General features: G+C 49.5%; 4 protein-coding genes across 6 annotated transcripts; 1 reads left to right on the forward strand and 3 right to left on the reverse strand.

Annotated features, from left to right (window-relative positions):
• Positions 1 to 995: 995 nt before the first annotated feature.
• Positions 996 to 3,608, reverse strand: LOC136950015 (sesquipedalian-1-like). 2 transcript variants are annotated; one of them, XM_067244101.1, is made up of 3 exons: positions 2,772 to 3,608; positions 2,247 to 2,580; positions 996 to 1,759 (listed from the first exon to the last, which is right to left on the reverse strand). In XM_067244101.1, exons 1-3 carry the CDS (start codon positions 2,928 to 2,930, stop codon positions 1,341 to 1,343), a joined length of 912 nt encoding a protein of 303 aa, XP_067100202.1. In that variant the 5' UTR covers positions 2,931 to 3,608; the 3' UTR covers positions 996 to 1,340. The 2 variants fall into 2 exon arrangements, with proteins under 2 accessions (XP_067100202.1, XP_067100203.1); XM_067244102.1 differs by having other exon boundaries at positions 1,002 to 1,759; positions 2,277 to 2,580.
• Positions 3,609 to 3,622: 14 nt separating this feature from the next.
• Positions 3,623 to 11,656, reverse strand: LOC136950064 (zinc finger protein 107-like). The gene is made up of 8 exons (XM_067244149.1): positions 11,085 to 11,656; positions 10,062 to 11,013; positions 8,812 to 9,026; positions 7,736 to 8,703; positions 7,371 to 7,396; positions 6,363 to 6,553; positions 4,542 to 6,270; positions 3,623 to 4,401 (listed from the first exon to the last, which is right to left on the reverse strand). The coding sequence occupies exons 1-7, from the start codon at positions 11,272 to 11,274 to the stop codon at positions 5,138 to 5,140; spliced, it is 3,675 nt and encodes a 1,224-aa protein (XP_067100250.1). The 5' UTR covers positions 11,275 to 11,656; the 3' UTR covers positions 3,623 to 4,401; positions 4,542 to 5,137.
• A 276-nt stretch (positions 11,657 to 11,932) lies between these two features.
• Positions 11,933 to 15,526, reverse strand: pkmyt1 (protein kinase, membrane associated tyrosine/threonine 1). 2 transcript variants are annotated; one of them, XM_067244080.1, is made up of 8 exons: positions 15,207 to 15,526; positions 14,537 to 14,916; positions 14,196 to 14,433; positions 13,763 to 14,063; positions 13,453 to 13,559; positions 13,180 to 13,352; positions 12,839 to 13,050; positions 11,933 to 12,637 (listed from the first exon to the last, which is right to left on the reverse strand). In XM_067244080.1, the coding sequence occupies exons 2-8, from the start codon at positions 14,906 to 14,908 to the stop codon at positions 12,154 to 12,156; spliced, it is 1,887 nt and encodes a 628-aa protein (XP_067100181.1). In that variant the 5' UTR covers positions 14,909 to 14,916; positions 15,207 to 15,526; the 3' UTR covers positions 11,933 to 12,153. The 2 variants fall into 2 exon arrangements, with proteins under 2 accessions (XP_067100181.1, XP_067100180.1); XM_067244079.1 differs by having other exon boundaries at positions 14,169 to 14,433.
• Positions 15,527 to 15,642: 116 nt separating this feature from the next.
• Positions 15,643 to 19,176, forward strand: LOC136950017 (elongin-B-like). The gene is made up of 4 exons (XM_067244104.1): positions 15,643 to 15,707; positions 16,439 to 16,573; positions 16,991 to 17,099; positions 19,039 to 19,176. The coding sequence occupies exons 1-4, from the start codon at positions 15,705 to 15,707 to the stop codon at positions 19,149 to 19,151; spliced, it is 360 nt and encodes a 119-aa protein (XP_067100205.1). The 5' UTR covers positions 15,643 to 15,704; the 3' UTR covers positions 19,152 to 19,176.
• The last annotated feature ends 513 nt before the right edge of the window (positions 19,177 to 19,689 follow it).

The raw sequence follows: 19,689 nt of genomic DNA on the forward strand, positions 1-19,689 counted from the left end.
CCCCCCTGGCCGGCAGTACGGTGGAAAGGGTCATGAAATTTGAAAGCTGTTGGCAAGCGCAGCTCTGGTTTGGTTCCAGTAATGACAGGACCACCAGTAATCTACAAACAGTGACACTGCATGTAAGTTAATATCTGTAAACATAATCCAAAGAGTTAACTATGCATCAGCCCATTATGCCAAGTCATTTTCTATAACAGTTTCTGAGTTTTTCAGTCACCAGATCACTTTGGGCCCAGTGACAGAAGGTATCAAGGGCATTCTACATGGAGAATCGATACAGCAGGAACAGAAGACTAGACTGATATCGGTGCTTTTTCAACACTGAGTCTCTAATTTGGGTCCTGCTCAGAAACGCCCTGGATAGATCTTCAGTTTGATGGGACCCCACCAGACTCTCCACCAACTCCATATATGAGCTCCATTCAAAGCCATCTATCATGGAAGTGTACAGTGAAGGCATGTATTGAGACCCAGTCTCACACAAGCTGCCACCATCTTCCTCTCTCTGACAGTCTACTGCCTACTTGCTGGCACTGTGCAAAATACAACTATTTTACTGATCTAATGCTAACCCCCAAGAACGCTCAACAGAGCTCCACTTCTTAATGTCAAACGTTTCTGCTCAGAAACCACAACGTTTATGGGCCCCTCGGATGTCTGCAGTGTCCGTTGGCAGAATGTGTTGAAGATTTCGGTTAAACTCCTGTGATTTAGTGAGTTTGGACCCCTGGGAGGGAAAGGGGGACAGCTTTCCTGGGGACCGTGAAGGGACAGCTGAGAGGACAGGAATAGAGCTGCTTCATTCTTCTCAGACATTTCTGTTCTCCTTTAAAATCTGACCACCCTCTCCCTTCTTGGCCTTCTCTGGCCCCGTTAAGAAGCTATCCCTTTTTTTACCCAGCAGCACCTCTGTCAAGAGAAAGTGATTTATTGCCGTGGAGGAGGTCAACAACTAAAAAAAGGAGGACTGTGCAACAGTGTTTGGAAATCAATAGCATCAGTTTGGTGACTCTAGTCATGCACACATTGTGAAGGGTTTGGTACGTTTGCCATTGTTTAATATTATCTTTTAGCATTCGAACAAATATTATTTCTCAAACGTAAGTCATACCACTTTGCTCTGTCTGTGCTTACAAGACAGTTCATGACTCGTAAAGATCTGGTGGAGAAAGTAAAAAAAATAAAAAGGATTTATCACATCTTCATATATTTGATTAATTTTGGTTTTTGGTACAGGCTCATTTTACATATTTATTCATTTATTACATATTGTTAAACATATTGGGCAAGACTCATCTGTTTCCATGCTGTTAATCAAAACCAAAAAGAATGTTGTCTCAACCAAAATCTATTAAGTTTTCCTCATGAACAACCTCCTCATCCTGTCTCCTTCTCAACCAATCAGCAATCAGCTCCCTCACTTCCTTCCCAAAGTCCTCGTGTAATTTGCTGAAGTCATCCTTGAGTCCTGATTCAATCACAGCCCACTCTCCCTGGGGAGGGGCGGGACCACTGATGGGTACAACATTTGCATTCCTCTTCGGCCAGAGTTTGGGGGACCTCCTATTGGCTGGTTTGGAGGTAGTGGCTGGAGTTAGGAGCATCTGGTTGGTTTTACTGCCAACTGGGCCAGGGTGTCGTGTCGGAGGGGGAGTGGCTGAGGGCCAGAACACAGACTGGGCTGGTCTTACTGAGGTGGGCCCTGGCAGTGTGGAGGAGCGCACTTTGAGGTCGTTAGGGAACGCTTTCATGGCCTCTGTGGAAGGAGGAGAAAGAGACAGGATAAGAACAACAGCACTTCCTGCCTGTCTGTCTCTCAGCCTTCTCTGTCTGTCGACATGCCTGTCTCTCTCTCATCTGTCTGTCTCTCACCTGTCTGTGTCTCATCCCTGTCTGTCTCTCACCTGTGTGTCTCATCCCTGTCTCTCTCTCACCTGTCTGTGTTTCATCCCTGTCTGTGTCTCATCCCTGTCTGTGTCTCATCCCTGTCTGTGTCTCATCCCTGTCTGTGTCTCATCCCTGTCTGTCTCTCACCTGTTTGTGTCTCATCCCTGTCTGTCTCTCACCCCTGTCTCTCTCTCACCTGTCTGTGTCTCATCCCTGTCTGTCTCTAATCCCTGTCTGTGTCTCATCCCAGTCTGTCTCTCATCCCAGTCTGTCTCATCCCAGTCTGTCTCATCCCAGTCTGTCTCATCCCTGTCTGTCTCTCACCTGTCTGTCTCTCATCCCTGTCTGTCTCTCACCTGTCTGTGTCTCATCCCTGTCTGTCTCACCCCTGTACTGTTTCTCCAGGTCCATGACGAGCAGCGACAGGTATCCGTGATTGGCCGTCAGCAGGGCTTTGATCCAGGCTTCCTGGGCGTCCTGGTTGTCGGCTGCTAGCTTGTATGTGCGCAGGCCCGGTCCGCTCCACACCAGCGAGAAGGCAAACTGCTCTTCAGACTCACACAGCTGCACAGCACATCCCTCCAGGATGATCACCCCCAGAAGGTTTCGGTCACCTGGCCTGTCCTGGTAGAACAGCAGGTTCCCCTTCAGCACGAACCAACGCTTCTGATAGGACGTGTTCCTCTCCCCCTGGGACACACACACGCACACACGAGTGGCACGATACATCAGTCTTTCACTGGTGACAGGAACAAGCGACATAAACGGTCATTGTTACAGACGGTGATCCATTGTTACAGACGATTTATTGTAAGGAAAATCTATTCACATAGTTAGCATTATGTCATAATTTGGATCACTTAGGTTGTTTTGTAACATACCTTCTTGTACAGGTATCCCTCTTTATCAACGGGTGAGTCACAAGTTTGGAAATGTGTGAGGATCTTGCCATGAATCTTCATTTCATCATTATAACCCCGCGCCAGCTGACGGCTTCGGAGTGGATGGGAGACTCCACACGGAAACAGGAAATGATACATTCATAATCTCAAATCGAATTGATCATTCTTTCATTTATCTCGCTTTTTTTCTTTTTTGATAAACCATACCCTAAGGGGCTTTCATGACTGCCCTCTGATCAACTGCTGTATCCAATGTAATCCCCAGGGTTCAACAGCGTTAGGCTACACATGCCGAGCATATTTGTTAACATTCTTATACGATTAAATATATTCGATTTTCGATTTGCATTTTAAATGCAAGTCTACTGCCTGGCTAGCTAACGCTGACTTTTGACGTGATTTAAGCGCTACATTCATAAAGATGGTCTTTCCCTGATTCATTCCCCGGAAAAGCCCGCAGCCTACCTGCGCGTTAACCTGTTCTGTTCACGTGCAGTTTGTAAACATATGCGAAATTTAAACCTGTGATGCGTTCGAGAATATTTATAAAAATCCATCTAAAATATTTATGTCACTGTGTGTAGGCTAGCTATTAAACTCTGTCTTGTGTCGGTCATTGCTGAGATGTTATCTTTACTACAGCTATTTCTGCTTCCGTATTTCTAGAACTGGCTAGTTAAAACTACTTCTAAAGCCGAATTGACCCATAAAGTCATTATACTACAATTATTCCGTTTCTTCCCACCAAATTAATCAAAATAAAACACAGACGCATTGATGGGTCATAACTACGGTACATAAAATAAGTTGTTTAGGCTACTCACCCCTTCGCGGAGCAAAGTGCAAAGGTCCGCTCCAGAACCTCCCATGAGTTGTTCAACACTTCCTGGTAACTAAGGTGCGCTTCTCCACGTCAGCAGCGCATCTCGAAGGTGAACCTTTCAGACCTCCGGGCCAACAACACTTACTGAGCGCCTGTTCCCACCGTGTCCGCCGGGAAAATGCATGAGCTCACTGGGAGAAAGCGTCCTTTGTCACGAGATGCGCCTTGCCCCTCCGTGTTTGTTTCTCTACAGCTCCAGTCTGGTAAACATCAGAGCTAGGTCTCAAGAGGAACGGGTGTCCTGTACAGGACTACTGGCAAATTACCCAAACCTTTTTTTAAATAAAATGAATAAAACATTAAATTCATAATATAACGTATTAAATTGTTATATTAGATCTTCATCCACTCAGATATACCATTGTACCCTTCTTTCTGCAGATATATTAAGAATATGTCTGCAGATTCACCTCCCAAACTTCAGGTAATAACAAACCCACATTCACAGGATGAACTCTGCCATGTTACAGAAAGCCCAGATTCTGGGTTCATACAGTTCAGCAGGTTCAGTCCATTCACTCAGACACTGCAGTGAGGCTGCTGTTTTTATTCACCACCAGGAGGACAATGTTGTTGACGTTCCTTCACTCAGAACAAGACAATCAGTATGCAGAGGGACAGCTGGATGAGCCAACCACATACATAAACTGCTTGGATCTGATCTATCTCACGTCAGTCTGTGGGGACCTGCATGTCCCTCATCCTGCTGTCTGTCTGTCTGTGGACCTGCCTGTCCCTCACCCTGCTGTCTGTCTGTGGACCTGTCTGTCCCTCACCCTGCTGTCTGTCTGTGGACCTGCCTGTCCCTCACCCTGCTGTCTGTCTGTGGACCTGTCTGTTCCTCACACTGCTGTCTGTCTGTGGACCTGTCTGTCCCTCACCCTTCTGTCTGTCTGGACCTGTCTGTCCCTCACCCTGCTGTCTGTCTGGACCTGTCTGTCCCTCACCCTGCTGTCTGTCTGTCTGGACCTGTCTGTCCCTCACCCTGCTGTCTGTCTGGACCTGTCTGTCCCTCACCCTGCTGTCTGTCTGTCTGGACCTTTCTGTCCCTCACCCTGCTGTCTGTCTGGACCTGTCTGTCCCTCACCCTACTGTCTGTCTGTCTGTGGACCTGTCTGTCCCTCACCCTGCTGTCTGTCTGGACCTGTCTGTCCCTCACCCTGCTGTCTGTCCCTCACCCTGCTGTCTGTCCCTCACCCTGCTGTCTGTCTGGACCTGTCTGTCCCTCACCCTGCTTTCTGTCCCTCACCCTGCTGTCTGTCTCTATCCCCTTTATGACTGATATACAACAAACAGTCATCAAAAGTTTGTCAATAAGTCCAGTTGCCAGTTGCTAAAACCCACTGACCACCTCCCAGACAGAACCAACCACATGTTCAGCACTGCAGCTTTCCAACGCCAACATCCACCACATGCAGAGCCTTTACATCTGAAGCAAGATACATTCCTGCACATTCTATGTCTAGCTTGTCTGGTGTTCCCTCCACGCTTGCTGCAGCTGTAAAGTCTCTCCAACGTGGATCTTCTGGTGCCTCTTCAGGTTCTCTCCCCTGCTGAAACTCTTGCCACACTGCTGGCAGTAGTATGGCTTCTCCCCGGTGTGGACCCTCTTGTGCTTCTTCAGGTCTCCTGCCTGCCGGAAGCTTCGCCCGCACTGCAGGCAGCCGTAGGGCTTCTCCCCGGTGTGGCAGCGCTGGTGGATCCGCAGGTTCCCCACGCGGCTGAAGGTCTTCCCGCACACGAAGCACACATGGGGCTCGTCCCTGCGGAACATCTGCCGGCTCCTGCGGGCGTCCAGGGCGGCTCGGCCGGTCCTGCCGAAGCTGAACCTACGGCCGGCGGGGGGCTGGCTAGGGTGCAGGTAGAACAGTCCGTAGGGGGCTCCGCTCGCGGGGGACTTGGCGGCGTCATGTCCGGCGGAGCCGCAGCTCAGATCGACGCCTCGGTTGTCGCCGAGCGGGGCGGAGGGCGGGGTGGAGCACTCGGGCGTCTCTGGTTCCGTTTTGATGACTGTCAAGTTTAATCCCAGCTGGGCGTTCAGGAGGGAGGAGCTGATGGGAGGGGCGCTGGGCGTGGTCAGAGTACTGATGGGAGGGGCGCTGGGTGTGGTCAGAGTCCTGATGGAGGGTGTGTCCACGTCTGTTTTGATGACACGCAGTGCTGTGGGCGGGGCTGGTGTGGGCAGGGCCAGGGACTGGCTCTCCTCGCTGAGCTGAGGGGAGACCCCAGGATGCACCACGAGGCCTTCAGGAACCACCAGTCTGAACTTACACTCCGACTCTACCAGCTCCACATCCTGCTCCTTTCTGTAGTGTTCCTGTGTGGGTATGAAGGTGTGTTCCTGTGTGGGTATGAAGGTGTGTTCCTGTGTGGGTATGAAGGTGTGTTCCTGTGTGGGTATGAAGGTGTGTTCCTGTCTGGCGTCAGGCTGAGGAGGGTTTGGGTCCTGCCTGGAGGAGGGGTTCCAGGTCTGGTCCTGCTTGGACGAGGGGCTCCAGGTCTGGTCCTGCCTGGACGAGGGGCTCCAGGTCTGGTCCTCCTGCTGCTTCTCAACAGCTGCTCTCCCTCCTGAGACTGGGAAGAGCAGTGGGGCAGCTGTAACATCACAGGGAAAAGTGTGGTTTAAAGAAGATGAAGTTACTCATTAAAACTGAAAAAGACTTGTTAACTCCTGCTGGCGCACACACCTGCACTTTCGCTCTTCAACTGCTCCTGGAGCTCCTGAACTCTTCTCTTGAGACTGTCGTTCTCTCTCAGGGTCCTGGCGGTTTTCTCCTGGTACTCCGACACCGTCTCCTTCACCACGTCTAGAACCTCGTGTACCGCTACGGTCAGAAGACGCGCCACACGGGCATTCAGACGCTCCAGCTTAGACATCCTGAAGAAATAAAGGACATGAGAGTTACGGTACACACAGAAATGATATATTGATCTCAGGGTATAAATATAGATCTCTGAGGAGAAATTGCTGCGGTTCAGACGTAACACAAGTGTCTACCAACTGAACACGTACAAAAAAATATGATACAGCCCAAGCAAAAATAACGTTGTATTGCAAGTGGTAGCATTTATGTATATTGTTCCTCTGTAAGGCTTTGTGTCTGGGTATTACGTCGATGTTTCTGTTTCCTCATCATAGCCAGCTGATGGGATTGCAACACATCACTGGAGAAGGGTATCTAGCTAACTAGTATTTCACTTGTTTGACTCGTGGTTAAAAACGTTTGACAAAGTTACCATTTATGCTAGCTAGAAATGGAACACTTTCCTGAAATATACGCGTACCTTTGTCGTAGCGGTCGTGTCTCTTTGTTGTCACTTTGCTTGTTCCCCTCCAGATAAGTTGGTGAGGACAGGTAGGAAGCTAGCCTATCTTGGCAAACTCACTTTAGCTAGCTAGCTGGCTTCTGGCAGTCTGGAAACACACCTTCAATAAGTGTAGCTAAATAAACAATTCCATTGTCCAAACAAACCTCTTGGTAAGGTGAACAAAAGTTGTGTTCAAGTTTTCTATGATCAAACCCCTAGAATTCTGTAGATGACCAATTTAGCGACCCAAATTCACTGCCAGGGTTTGACGTCTAGCTAAACAAAGCAACACGAAGCAGTCTGAAAGAGAACATGATGATCAGTTCCGGTGAAGCAAGACACGGCTTCAAAATAAAAGTTCACTGTCATTATTTCTTAGCACATACCTTTCTTGTCCATTACATTTACAAATCTGAGACAAAAAGAGACATTTTAGAATGTTTAATAAAAAAGCAGACCGTAGATCATATTATGCATAACATTATACAGAATTATTTTCTTTTGTAATTAAGACAAAAACTAAAGATTAGTGTCATGCTGTCCATTCTGTCAACCCCAAATGCAGAAATCCATGCTTGGTGAAAAGTACAATATAATAAGTCAGTATAATAACAGTACAAAACAATTTCTTTTATAAAAAGAAACAGTATATTGATAATGTAATAAGTTAAACGCCTAAGACATTACATGACAGACATCCATACTTTAAACCAGTAAATGAACCGCGAACCTCTCTGCATCATCATCCAACACTAATATGCCTGACAATATGGATTCTCTGGTGTTTCTTCAAGTGGCTGGACTGACTAAAAGTTTTGCCACACTGTTGGCATCCATACGGCCGCTCCCCGGTGTGGACCCTCTTGTGCTTCTGCAAGTTGCCGGCATGGCTGAACCTCCGTCCGCAGTGCAGGCAGCAGTAGGGCTTCTCCCCGGTGTGGCAGCGCTGGTGGATCCGCAGGTTCCCCACACGGCTGAACGTCTTCCCGCACACGACGCAGCTGTGGTTCTCTTCCGGCCGGTGCTGCAGCCTGGTCCTTCTGGCGTCCTGGACCAGCTCCGGGTGGCACTCGAAGGGAAACGTGTCTACAAACGTGTTTAGGCCCTCCGCGTTGATGTAGTGGACCATGCCCTGCATGTCCGGGTGGCTGTGCATTGGGTCTAGGGCGCAGTCGTTGTGCGTTGCGCTGCTGTCCGAGTCACCGCAGTTCTCGTAGAACTGGCTGTGACCCGTGGAGTCTGACCCGGCACACTGTTCCAGCTGTTCTGGTTCCGGCTCGGTCTTGATGACGCCAGCGGCCAAAGCTGGGAGAGAGGGGGAGGAGGAGGGGAGGCTGGGAGCGGCCATGCTGAACACGTCCCCCGCGTGGATGGGTTCTCTCTCCCCGTCTCCGACAGGACGAGTCATGTAGACGGTCAGAGCTGCGTCTGTCACCCTCGACAACCCCTCTGGGAGATCCCTGCTGTGATTGGCTAACGTCAAGGTAACATTGCACTCTGTCTCTGAGTCTGTGAAGGGGTCCTGCTCCATTGAGAGACACGGTCCTTCACAGCTCTGCTTTTCGTTCAACTCCTGCTTGTGTGTGTGCAGCACAGGGTCGAGATCCTGCCTCGGGCTTGGGTGGCAATCATCCTGCTCCGTATCCTGCCTCGGGCATGGGTGGCAATCATCCTGCTCCGTTTTACCGAATGGAACAGGGAGAACCAGCTGGTGTTGGGCTGTGGATGAGAGGAAAAGTTATGTCCAACAGACACCAAAATACAGTGCACCATGTTTACAGTAAATCTTCGTTAATACTTAAACGGCCTAACGAGGCCTAGCCGTACCTTCTCCTTCCTTTAACTTGTCTTGGAGTTCCTGTAGTCTTCTTCTAAGACTTTCGTTCTCTCTCTGAGTTCTGGCAGTTTTTTCCTGGTACTCCGACACCGTCTCTTTCACAACCTCCAGAACCTCGTTCACAGCCACCGTCAGTAGTTTAGCCACACGGGCATTCAGACGGTCAATCTTCGACATGATTCTCAAAATACTAAACGGAACCGTGCTATTCTATGGTGGACAAAATACTAACGATAGCTTAATAGCTAGCAGAAAGCTACTGTGGAGCCATCTTGAACATTCGATTGGTACTGTAGTGCTAATTGCGTTCAACGCTAGCAAACAGCTCACTTATTGTCGGTAATTTCAGTCACACTCCGTATTTAAGTATTTAACATTAGCTTCTATGAAACCGAGAGTTATTGCATGCAAACATAAGTGGCCGTTCACAATTCCACCGCTATCTAGTGTCCTGCGGCTGCCTATCGGTATAATCGACTGATCAGTAGAAAGACTCGCACTTGCGAATGTTTTGATGTTAAGAAGTTACGTCATTTCCGTTATTTAGCGGAAAGTGTCGACGCTCGTCGACAAATACGGATCTTACAACAGTCCGGAAAAAAAACGTAGGCGTGCATTTGTGGTGTTAGTTAGTTGGTAGGGCAACTCCATTCGGCTTCCCGATTTCTCGCTTCCTGTCTTCTAAACGGGCCACTGGCTGTGCATCATTGACCTATGGTGCAGATACTTATACACTCAAATGCATCTCTTTCATGAATTACCCCCCACAAATTATACAGATAGTAGACCTGTTTTGCTAGTCAAAGCTCTTAGGTAAGAACAGTAAACCTAAGGGCTGATGTAATAAAAGTGCAACGAGATATAAATACAGAGGACAGTTGATTTGCCCTTGAATCAGAAGCAACAGTCTGTGTTTATCTTCTAAAAACAAATGTTTTATTTGATAGCATAGGAGAGATATGTTTACAAAGGTACAAAAGATGTAGGATGTGGTAAGGAATGACAAAGCAGTCTGGAGCAACTAAGTAACATGCATCAATATGGCTTAAACCAGTTTAGTTCAGCAATAGTAATGACGTTAATCTGATGCAAAAAGAATATCTTCTATCAGTCAAATCCTTTACTAGAATACAGTGCCTTTTAACACCGCACAATTCATCTACATGTGATGCCTTGATAGTGTTAATAGCATAAACACATCTCTAACATGTTTTAAGGGGTCAATATAAGTCTGCCTCACTGTAAGTGAGTGAGCTGGTGTTTTTTAAAATTACTAGAGTGGCTAAAACGTTTTCCACACTGGACACAGCCGTACGGTCTTTCTCCGGTGTGGTAGCGCTGGTGAATCTTCAGGTATCCTGACTGACTAAACCTCTTTCCACACACAGAGCAGCAGTAGGGTTTCTCCCCAGTGTGGACCCTCTTGTGCTTCTTAAAGTCCCCTGCATGGCTGAAGCTACGGCCACAGATCTGGCAACAGTACCGTTTTTCTCTAACAAGTTGTCTCTGGAATATTCTCAAGCCTCCTGCTCCTCCACAAGACTTCCTATATGGGCGGAGCTTGTGCTGCAGGTCATACCCTCCCCCTCCCCCATCATGCTCTCTTCTGGCCCCCAAAGAGCCATCGCCCTCTGAGAAGGGCTCCCCTAAACCGTTCTCAGGCGGAGAAAAGTACATCAGTTCATGGGAGCCCAGGCTCTCCTGAAGGGACCCTTGGAGGTGTGAACTATGGCTAGAGCTGGAGCCATAATACAAATGCTTTGGTGTTGAATATGCAGAGCAATCTTCTTCTTCAGGCTCTGTCTTGATGTGGTTTACAGTCTGGAGGGGAGGGGAACCCTGGGTGTGTTGGTTGGAGGACAGCTGGTCTGGCGAGGCCTCTGACAGAGCTATGTCCAGGGCATCAGGACTCTCTGTTTTAAGGTTCACCTCAGTGTGATGCAGCACAATATCTGCCTGCTGTTCAGCGATCTCCCTTTGGCTTCCTGACTGCGCCAAGCCCCTCCACAGAGAGGGAGAAGTGGATACCAACTGTTTGTTGACGTCGCCATGACAATCTGGGGAGAGGAACGCGGGGATCTCATCGTCAGATTCAATTATCTCAATGTCCTCGTTTATGGGCAGTGGTCGCTCCTGTTTCCATGGCAGTTTTCCTTGCGTCTTCTCATGAGCGACGGTCAACGTCGAAGCTCCTGCGTGAATAAGCGTCTGTTAGTGCCAAGGAGAGAGACACTGCAGTTGAACTGCTGTAGGCGGGACTCACCTGGTTTTGGTCTCTGTACATTGTCCTGGAGTTCCTGAATTCTTCTCCTGAGACTCTCGTTCTCTCTCAGTGTCCTGGCCGTTTTCTCCTGGTACTCCGACACCGTCTCCTTCACCACCTCGAGAACTTCATTTACTGCCGCCGTCAGAAGCTTTGCCACACGGGCATTCAGACGCTCTACTTTAGACATCCTTTAGACAGTTACATCTGACGCAGGACACGGCTAAATATCCTAGATGTCTAACCTCTTTACCTGACAAGACATACACCAGGCACTAAAGATGGCTATTGTGTACCATTGCCAACATAAGCACTTACCTAACTGGTTAGATTTTACAACCCATCACGAGAAACAAGTTACTGCGGTATTAACCAGCTCGTCTCCCCAGCGGATACAATGTTGCTTTACAAATGATCTTTTCGAAATAGATGACAAACGGTTTAGGATTTCTAAATTCAATTCCTCCCACCTCCTTAAGAACATCGGGCTTTGTTGGCAAAGGTGGGACTCATTCTCTATCCTTAGAAACTCGGGGAAGACTTTAGAAAAACACCTTCGATCTTCTTCGGACCTCTGCAACGTAATAACGGAATTAACAGCGTTTTACCGCCACCTACTGGGCACCAGACACAGCAGAAGATATCTGTCTTATAATAGTCTTCAACGTGTGCATTACTGATTAAATTGTCATGTTCCTCACTTTATTTGACTTTGTATAGCCTGACTACCACACATCAATTCTGTACAGCATATAAGCAGAGAATGAGATGCAGAGGGTCATATGAGTTTCTTGCCATCACCACAGCAGATTCAACATTTCACAAACTCATAAAATCACAAACTCATAAAAAGTGCATGAAGATATATTTAGGTGAGTATAATTAGCTTCTTTTTTTCCCCTTCTTCAAACAACATAAATATTTTTTTTTATATACAAACATACGCATTCAAACAAAACAAACATTCTTGTCTGGACAGGCATTTATAAAAATCAAAAAACCCTCATAAACCCAGAAAACTTTATACACTGCATGTCTCCCCCTGCTCCACAGTCTAGTCCACGCAGCCTCAGGGCTGCCCCTCCACAGCCGTGTCGTCAAACAGGCTCAGCAGGTTCTTCGGTTCAAAACTGGGTCTGGGGAGCGGTTCCTGGATGACCCAGTTCCGGCCAGGCCTGCAGGAGGAGCGTGAGGAGCGAGAGGGGTGCAGCTGGCTGGGGGAGCGTGAGGAGCGAGAGGGGTGCAGCTGGCTGGGGGAGCGTGAGGAGCGAGAGGGGTGCAGCTGGCTGGGGGAGCGTGAGGAGCGAGAGGGGTGCAGCTGGCTGGGGGAGCGTGAGGAGCGAGAGGGGTGCAGCTGGCTGAGGGAGTTCTGGCAGCCCTCCAGGGTGAGGCTGGGCTCTCTGGAGACAGGGGACCCGTAGGAGTGGATGCTGTAGGGTGTGTGTGTGAGGCTGTGTGTGGGGGTGTGGAGGTGACGGGAGTGTGGGGGGGTGCTGGGGGGCGCAGCTGGGAGAGGGGTGGATGTGCTTCCAGCTGAGAGACGAGACTTCACTCTGTTGAATGAGGGCACATAGGATGATATGGACATCTTCAATAACAATAAAAACACACATGTGGATACTAACATCAATGAAAACCTCTTAATGAAATCCTAAATTACAAGAGCTCCAACAACGCCACAAGCTACGTCCCTCACAAACATAAATAATCCTTCCCCCTGACAGGAGACAGGGGTGTGGGGAGGGGGGGTGTACCTGTGAGAGAAGGTAGGCGAGAGCTCCAGGTCCAGCCCCCCAGGGAGGAGCTCCAGGTCGTCGTCCAGACTGCCTGCGTCCGTGAGCATGACGCTGGGGGGCAGGGTGAGCTGGCTGTCCCCCCTGCTCCTGGGGGGCGTGCTGGGGGCCGAGGACCCCCACCCAGGGAGGGGCAGGCGGGAGAGGAGGCCCCAGCAGGACGACACCACCGACTGGGGGAGGACAGAGCAGGAGGTCAGGGACCACTGAAGACACTAACGACTGGAGTGTGTGTTTATGTAAGCCCTGCTGTGGACTCCAGTAGCAGGAGGAGAAGAAGGAGGAAGCCTGGCTGGGCGTACCTGGCAGAGGGACAGCAGAGTGAGCATGGCCTCCCGGAGGAGCAGTGAGGCCCATCGTCTCCACCTGCGTCTCCTGATGACAGGGAGGGAGAGCAGCGTTGCCACCGAGGCCCTGGAGCACGGCTCTGGAGACAGCATCATCTGCAGCACCGCCTGCAGCTCACCTGACAAGCCTGGGCGGAGGAAACCACAGGAAACTACATGGCGTCAGGAGCCAAGATGGCACCCGCAGTATCAGTTGGGCTGCTGCGGTGCTGAGGCGTCTGTTCTTACCGCTGGTAAACTGGGAGGGCAGGCAGCCTTGTCTGAGCTGCTGCCAACCCTCCCCTCCTTTAGGCACCTCCATGTTGCACACCAGCTCCAGGATGGACACCCCCAGGCTGCCGGGGGCAAAGAACCATAAATCACCACGTTGGGCATCATCACAGCACACTGTGTAAAACATCTCCATGCAAACATGACCACAGTGAAAATGTAAAAATAACAACAGCAGCATTTCAGTGTGTTGTGTGCTGGACGAGCTACACTGCGTGATCAATGTGAATCTCCATATAACAGTGAAATTTGTGTTTTAGACCCACACCTGAAGACGTCAGCAGCAGGGCTGTACTCTCCCCTCAGCAGCTCTGGGGCCATGTACCTGGGATCCCCCTCCTGGGGGTCCTGTGTCTCCTGGGACCTCCCCCCTTGTCGGCCGGTCCCCCCAGCCCCCCCCTCCCAGCCCGGTAGCTCCAGCAGCAGTCCGAAGTCACCCAGCTTGAGGCGTCCGGAGCGGGTGAGGAACACGTTAGCAGGTTTGAGGTCCAGGTGTGCATATCCCTGGGAGTGCAGGTGCTGCAGAGCGGCCAGCAGGTCACACAGGTACGCCCACACCGCTGGCTCGTCTGGGGAACAAGGAGGAACTCAACAACATACTGACCTGGGGAGGGGGGAAGGGGGGCTGGGCATACTGACCTGGGGAGGGGGGAAGGGGGGCTGGGCATACTGACCTGGGCAGGGGGGCTGGGCATACTGACCTGGGCAGGGGGGCTGGGCCTCTGCGTGCAGTAGCAGAGTGGTGCAGCACAGCTCCGTCTGGATGTAGAGCCGGCCGCCCTCCTCCCAGGCGGCCACGAAGCCCAGGATGTGAGGGTGGGGGCAGAGGCGCTCGTGGCTCCGGGCCTCCCGCACGCTACGGTTACGCTCGCTGGTGCCACGGAAACGCTGGACGGACCGCTTGACGGCGTAGTGTCTTCCGTCCAGGAGGCTCAGGACCTGGGGGAACCAACACACCACCAAGGATGTTCACAGCATCCCTGCGCCATCCAACATTTCACGTTAGATTGTCGTGGTGTCCTACAGCATCTTCTCAGCTCACCTTGTACACCTCCCCAAAGGATCCCCGGCCCAGGAGGCCCAGGTTGGTGAAACACTGGCTGAAGAAGGACTTTGGCTTGCTGGGGTCGTATAGCGAGGCCTGGGGGGGGGCCTGGAGGAGGGAGCGGGACAGGGGGGTCCAGGGGGAGGGGGGCCGCTGGGGGAACACCCGGCTCAGGGGGGGGCAGCCCTTGGAGGGGGGCCGGGGGGGCAGGGAGTGGCAGTGGAGGGCAGGGGGTGAGAGGGATGAGGTGGAGGATGAGGAGAAGAGGAGACACCGTTTTTTGACTGAGAAGGACTGCTCTGCCTGGGAGAAGTGGGCCGGGAGGGGCAGAGGGGTGGTGGCCATTTTGGTTTCCAAAGACACAGACATGATGTGGCCTTTTGGGAGAAAAGAAAAGTAAACATAAGATAAGGTTTTATACTATAAAACTGAGTGAATGTATAGTCAAGAGTGGAGACTTTGGCCTACAAAATAGGAAAATATAACAGTGAATACTTGTATTTACCAGTTTTTTTTGTCTAATTTTACTTTGCCCTTTTACTGGGTCCTGATGTCAGTTTGTAGTCAGAAGAGACAACGGGTCATGGCACTCATTTACGTGACATCTTGGTACGTTAACTCAGTCAAGACAGCCTGGTGAAAGCATTGAATGACCATAGCTACTTACCCAAGAATGTGAATATATATTCCAAGACGTTCTAGATGCACATTGTAGATATCGGATAAACTGTGGTGTTGTCAGACGATTATTTCAACATTAGCAGATTAAGCAGGCGTTTAACGTTGCGTTCGCTAGCTAGCTAGCGAACGTTTGTTTGTTGACAGCTCTCACGTAGTCTCCAATTACTCTCCATTTCACATAAGAAGTAACACAATAAATACTGACATGCTCCCAGAATTTTTTTTATAGTAGAAACCCAGAATTAATATCACAAAGTTATGTTTAAGTTAAACGGCGTGTCTTCTTGTTCCAACGCAACGTTTTAGACTGACTAAAGCATACTCAAAACACCTCGCGCCAAATTACGTACTCGTTGCGCATGTGTGCGCAGCTGTGGTTCGTGAATACAGTCTTCCTGTCGTCACCGCTGCGCTGGCGCAGTGCAGTCTGGGCTGACGGTGGTGAGGCAACTGGCTAAACTAACCAGCTAACAAACCACTTGAAATGGTGAGTTTTCAAATGTTTTTCGTTCTTTAACTAACTATTGACCGCATATAACGTGGGTTATCGTCAATATCGTAAAGTTTTATTTTTGTAATTGCGCTTGTAAAGGGCCACTCTGCTTAGCTTAGTAACAATCAGCTAGCTAGATAGCCACTAGCAAAACCAGTTGGCCCCTATGCTAACCAGAGAACATAGGTTTTACGCAATAGCACATATTATAGCTAGCTAGAACGTCTGTTGATCAGCGCCGCTAAGGATACCAGCAAACAAGCACGAAGTACTGTTTTTAGGCTAACTTAAGAAAGAAGCCATCGTATTTAGATATCAATGGTTTGCCTACCTAGCAAGTTTTTCTAATAAGTTAGCTAGCATTTATTCCTCAGTTGATAAGATTGTAGCTAGCGGTAGCTAGTATCTAGCGAACTACTAACTTGCCAGCTATCTTTCTGTCTGTCTGGCTTCTCTATCTAGCTAAATACATGACGAGTCCTATTGCTAAAGTCCATCCTGACCTAGTTTGTCCTGACACAAGCAGGGTAGCTAGTACAGCTGTAATTAAATGGAAATGCCCTTTAAATACCGTTTCATACATGACACACACAATTTGTTGTATATGTTAAGTTCCTTAGATCCACCGCTACTGTCATAAGTTGTCAGTATCTTCACAGGTTTTGTCAAGGTGTTAATTCGTTTTTTACGACACAAATACTGAAAGTTAAATCCTTTCCGCCCAGGATGTGTTCTTGATGATCAGGCGTGGGAAGACCACGATCTTCACAGACGCTAAGGAGTCCACCACCGTGTACGAGCTGAAGCGCATCGTGGAGGGCATTCTGAAGAGAGCGCCTGAGGACCAGAGGCTCTTCAAGGTAGCTGTGAACGCGGAGCCTCAGCTGGGTTGTGGGGTTCCTGAAGGCTCCGTGCTGCTCTCAGCCTTGTACGGAAGTCAGAGGTCACAGGTTCAGGGTTTTCTCCTTTGTGTTGTGCACGTTTCATCTAGTTCAGGGGTGTTCAATCCTGGTCCTGTATGTTTAGATGTTTCCTGCGCCAGCACACCTGATTCTAATGAATGGTTGTTAAATTTGAATCAGGTGTGTTGGAGCACCCCTGAACTAGAGTGTTTGGTGCTCTCTCAGGAAGCTAAATCCTCCACTCACCAAACCTTTCATACCAGTGCAGCACGTTGATTTAACCCGAACCGCGAAATATGTTGAACATAAACGAGTCTCAGTAAATTGGTAACTGACTTCTAACCGTGACCTCCAACCCCTGTCCTGTCCCTGCAGGATGACCAGGTTCTGGATGACAGTAAAACCCTGGGAGACTGTGGCTTCACCAACCAGACCGCTCGGCCACAAGCCCCCGCTACAGTAGGGCTGGCTTTCCGTGTCGGAGGTACGTACGCGGGAACCGAACCGTGATCCGCTGGAACCTAATCGTGATCCGCTGGAACTCCTCACTGTGGCGGGGCATTCTTTCCTCTTCCTCAGAATCAGAATCTGAATTCGGTTTATTCGCCATGTATGTTATACAAACACGGAATTTACTGTGGCAGGGAGGTGCAAAACACTAAACATATACAGATCTTAAATTAAGTAAAAGTACAAAAGTTTAACTAGTTCTAAGAACTAAACAATCTAAGAATACAACAATTTAAATATAAAATAAAATATATATAAAAATAAGAATAATGAGCAGCGTGAATGGTCAACATAGTGCAATCGGATACTGAGATAAAGTGGCTTATGCATACGGAATTGCCATTAGATGGACTTATAATAGTTAAATAAGTGAATGAATATCAATGGGAGTCCTTGGCCTTGTTGAAGAGGCCAGTAGCAGATGGAAAGAAACTGTTCTTATGGCGTGAGGTTTTGGTCCTGATGGACCGCAGCCTTCTGCCAGAGGGGAGTAGCTGGAGCAGGGAGTGACCAGGGTGGGAGGGGTCGGCCACAATCTTCCTCGCACGCCTCAGGGTCCTCGAGTTGTGCAGGTCCTCGAGGGTAGGCAGATTGCAGCCGATCACCTTCTCAGCAGTGCGGATGATACGCTGCAGTCTGCTCTTGTCCTTGGCAGTGGCAGCAGCGTACCAGATGGTGATGGAAGAGGTGAGGATGGACTCAATGATGGCTGTGTAGAAGTGCACCATCATTGTCTTTGGCAGGTTGAATTTCTTCAGCTGCCATAGGAAGTACATCCTCTGTTGTGCTTTTTTGGTGAGGGAGCTAATGTTCAGTTCCCACTTGAGGTCCTGGGAGAGGATGGTACCCAGGAAGCGGAAGGACTCCACAGTGTTGACTGGGGAGTCACACAGGGTGATGGGGTGAGTGGGGCTGTGTTCCTCCTGAAGTCCACAACCATCTCCACTGTCTTAAGAGCATTGAGCTCTAAGTTGTTCTGGCTACACCAGGTCACCAGGTTGTCAGCTTCCCACCTATAGTCAGACTCATCCCCGTCAGAGATGAGCCTAATGAGGGTGGTGTCGTCCGCAAACTTCAGAAGTTTGACAGACGGATGACTGGAGGTGCAGCTGTTGGTGTACAGGGAGAAGAGCAGAGGGGAAAGGACGCAGCCCTGAGGAGATCCGGTGCTGATGGACCCGGAGTCAGAGACTTGTGTTCCCATCTTAACGCACTGCTTCCTGTCAGACAGGAAGTCTGTGATTCACCTGCAGGTCGAGTCGGGCACGTTCAGCTGGGAGAGCTTGTCCTGAAGCAGGGCGGGGATGATGGTGTTGAAGGCAGAGCTGAAGTCCACAAACAGGATCCTGGCATAGGATGCTGGGGAGTCCAGGTGCTGTAGGGTGAAGTGGAGGGCCATGTTAACGGCGTCATCCACAGATCTGTTGGCTCTGTAGGCAAACTGCAGATTCCTATCTGTCCTACAGATAGGCAAATTCCTATCTGTAGGACTGTCCTCGGGCAGGGTAGTTGTGGAGGAAAGTCGTGGGTCTTTCTGTTTTGATATGGTAAAGAATGAACAAGTGTTGTTCCTTAGACTGGAGCCACTGAACGTGTTGGACCTGACAGGCAGTATAGAGCTTGATCCTGTAGCTAGTAGAGAAGGAGAGGATTTCCTGGTTATGGAAAATACTGTTCCTTGAATTGTAACTATACAACTGATCAACTGTTTGAATAGTAGTAGCACTACCTATATTGTCTTTGATATGCCCAGTTTAGGGTGATGTTGACTGTCCTCCAATCACCATGCCCCCTTCATCTCTCCTCCTCTCACCTTTTCCTCTCCTCCTGCTCACTTTCCAACTATTCTCTCCATTCCCCTCTCTCCCTTTATCCTCTCCTTTCTTCACCTTTCCCTTCTCTCTCCTCTCCAGATGACTCGTTTGAACAACTGCAGGTGGAGTCCTTCTCCAGCCCTCCTGAGCTCCCAGACGTGATGAAGCCCCAGGACTCCGGCAGCACCGCCAACGAGCAGGCCGTGCAGTGATGGAGAAGGGGGGGGAGGGAGGATGGAGGGGGGGGGAGGGGGGATGGAGGTGGTGGGGAGGGGGGATGGGTGGAGTAGACTGTCGGAAAAAACACTTTGGAAAGATGAAAGGCAGCATAGAGGAAGTGTATTATAATTAGAGTTGATTTCCAGAATGGGGTTGGACATGATAGAGAATCAATCCAGGCCATATCCAAGTTACCTTCACCCTACTAGCACTCCCACACTCATACTGATGTGCTTCTTCAAACCAGATTATTTTTTACGTGTCTCTCTCTGCTTCTCCCTCGAGGTTTGACACCCCAACAGGTTCGAAGCCAGTCGGTTCAGTGTCAACGTGCTGGTGTGAGAGTGACTGTGTGTGTGTGTGTGTGTGTTTAGATTATTATAATTATCATCACCATTATCTGTAATATAACTAGGTTGTTTGTGTAGTGGAAGGAATGTGCATGGGACAGGAGTGATGGAGAACTGCATGATTGAATCCAAACATTTAAAAGAAAAGGAAGAGAAGGGTCAGTCCGTCAGCCTTAACCAC

Source organism: Osmerus mordax, chromosome 10 (assembly GCF_038355195.1).
Source record: "Osmerus mordax isolate fOsmMor3 chromosome 10, fOsmMor3.pri, whole genome shotgun sequence".
In the NCBI taxonomy this organism is placed as follows: Eukaryota; Metazoa; Chordata; class Actinopteri; order Osmeriformes; family Osmeridae; genus Osmerus; species Osmerus mordax.